This window comes from Branchiostoma floridae, chromosome 6 (assembly GCF_000003815.2).
Source record: "Branchiostoma floridae strain S238N-H82 chromosome 6, Bfl_VNyyK, whole genome shotgun sequence".
In the NCBI taxonomy this organism is placed as follows: Eukaryota; Metazoa; Chordata; class Leptocardii; order Amphioxiformes; family Branchiostomatidae; genus Branchiostoma; species Branchiostoma floridae.
Window position 1 is genome coordinate 23,107,100 of NC_049984.1, and position 2,514 is coordinate 23,109,613.

Here is a 2,514-nt window from a genome sequence, read left to right on the forward strand (position 1 = left end):
TATAAGGAGTTTGATACCATATGAAAGGAAACACACACGCTTTCTATTGATACATCACACATTAAAATTGATGCAGAAACAACGGAACTATGATCAGCCAAAGTTCATATTCCAAACTTTTTGTGCCGAGTTTAGATGAAGCTGCAGTGTTATAAAAAATAACTACAACAAAATTTCATCATTCATAATGGAAATTGCGTCCTAATTCAACTCTGTCGAGTATTGTTTAACCTATCTTGTTCCCCGATGACCTGGATGTCAAGGACTAGGTAGTAGGATCTACATATTACCAAAAATCATGTCAACACCATCTTGAGTTATTTCCTCAGTCTCAAACAAAATTCAAGCCACTCCAATTTTATAAAAAGCTGCTAGGGGGCCTAGCCTGACAAAAATCATGCCCCTAGCGACTGGCCCTACAATTGCCGCCGCTCGGGGATGGAGTCATTAACCACAGCCCATGAGAGATTGTCTGAACACAGGCTACTAGGGGGCCCAAACCCACACCATTTACTTCCAGCCTCAAGGCCGATCTATTACAAAATATCATAGTGTGATAATAACACAAGATATCAAAACCCAGCACAGTTCCATAAAAAGCCATAAACAGATATTTTGATAATCCCCCACCGCTTCCCAAGTTGTGGTAGAATTACAAAGTACACAGACATTACAGAAAATACCTGATGAATTCTATCAGGCTAGCCCCTGAGGCATCACCAAAATTGTATCTTGTGATTTGGACAAGTAGGCTGAAGTCTAGATACTGGCAACAATGCACTTACCAGCGAGCACCAGAACAGTAGCCCCCTTCTCCTGTAAGAAGTCTTCCCCCTCCTCCCTGCCGCTTGCTGTCTGTCCGTACTTTGTTTTCTCATCCACCCACTGGTGTTCTTCTTCTACCTGGTACCGACCGGTGGTGCCGTACACAATCACCGGTTTCTTGGAGTCCAGTATGGACTGGAGGTAGGTGTCATAGAATCGTCTTACCTGAGAGAAGGGTCTGAGAGAAAAAGCAAACGACATTTAAATTTTTGAAAAGGAACATACTATTTAAGAATAATCGAAAATCTATAATCATGATAGATCTACCAGTGTTCGTATGACATTATGATATTTTGCCAATCAAAGTTCGAGGACAAAGCGGTCCTCGTCAGATTGACGGACAAACATTTGTGTTTGACATTTGAATTGATCCAAAACGATATAATTTCATTTATTTCATTCAAGTAAATTTATTTTGGCCCATTGTTTTGCAAGCCAACGAGTCCTGGCCAAACAATTTGGGACAAATTAAGGTAGGATTTCAGGGTGGCTGAGGAGTTTTGGGGGGTGTTTTTGGTCTTCGAAAATTACCATCTTAGATAATGTATGGACCTTGATTTTTTCTAAGGTAGTACCCTAACGCATAAAGATAATTTATGCAAATTGGTATGATGTCACAATGACGTCAACTGCTTTTAGGCCACGCCCATTTTTAGAAAAAAAAGCCTAAAAAGCCAAAATTTTGACTTGTATTTTGTCTGTTATTATTGAAACTTTTCAGAAATGTGCATAATAGTGATTTGAATAGATCTGCGCGTGGATTTTATCATACCTTGTCATGCTGATTTTTTTTTAATTTTTTTCCTGAAATTTTAATTACCCCTTATGCTAACAGCATTTGGGAGCACTAAATAGCATTGTTTTGCGTCGGGAGCGCACGAAGTTTTTCCTTACAGGGTAAATTTCATAATAAAACTAATTTTACACATTTTCGATGAACAGTTTTTCAAAAATTAGGCCGTAAAAATCAAGTTGTTGTGGTAGTAGTGACGTAATCCACTTTTACAGGTTGTAAAAAGACCAAAGTGATGTTTTTGAGGTCAAATTTGAATTCAGCATGTGCCAAAACCCATGTATACTAATTTTTTTTTTCTTGTATCTTCAAGGATAGGGAAAATATGGTGATTTTGCATATTTAATTAGTGGACTCTGATTTTATTACCCCTGGAACTCAATTTTTCAGGATTATTCATCATTTCTGAACTAGATGTATAAATTTCAGGACAATAATTCAAATCAACATATTATAAAACCCCTGTACACCAATTTTTTCCTTGTATCTTGTATGAGTACAGAGATATTGTAATCTTGCATATTTAATTAGCTGATCAAGAGAAATTATGCATAATTTTCAGGCCTTTCAATGGCCATAACTCTCTAACGGTATGTCCGATTTTGTTGAAATAAAAACCATTCTATTTGTTTTACTAAGACCTATCCAATGATATCAAGTTTTAAAAGTTATGATGAGTTCGAAATTTTTGCGTAATTTTAGACAGCTACTTTGACCTTGAATTTTGACAGACAAAAAGGAACATTTGATGGGAAAGTATGTTAGATTATGAAAATAGAATTACATAAAAAATAACATTGATAGTTATTTTTTGGAAAATATCATTTTGAAATTTTGCTCAGCCACCCTGAGATACTACCTTAAGATGTAACGCTATTTGAAGATCAGTGGCGGCG

General features: G+C 36.6%; 1 protein-coding gene across 2 annotated transcripts in view; it reads right to left on the reverse strand.

Annotated features, from left to right (window-relative positions):
• The window catches only part of LOC118418013, an 18,866-nt gene that overhangs the window by 5,289 nt on the left and 11,063 nt on the right, over positions 1-2,514 (reverse strand). For both annotated transcript variants that reach the window (XM_035823804.1, XM_035823803.1), the window contains exon 3: positions 786-1,003. In XM_035823804.1, coding sequence (XP_035679697.1) covers positions 786-1,003 — 218 coding nt within the window. The remainder of the gene's footprint in view (positions 1-785; positions 1,004-2,514) is intronic.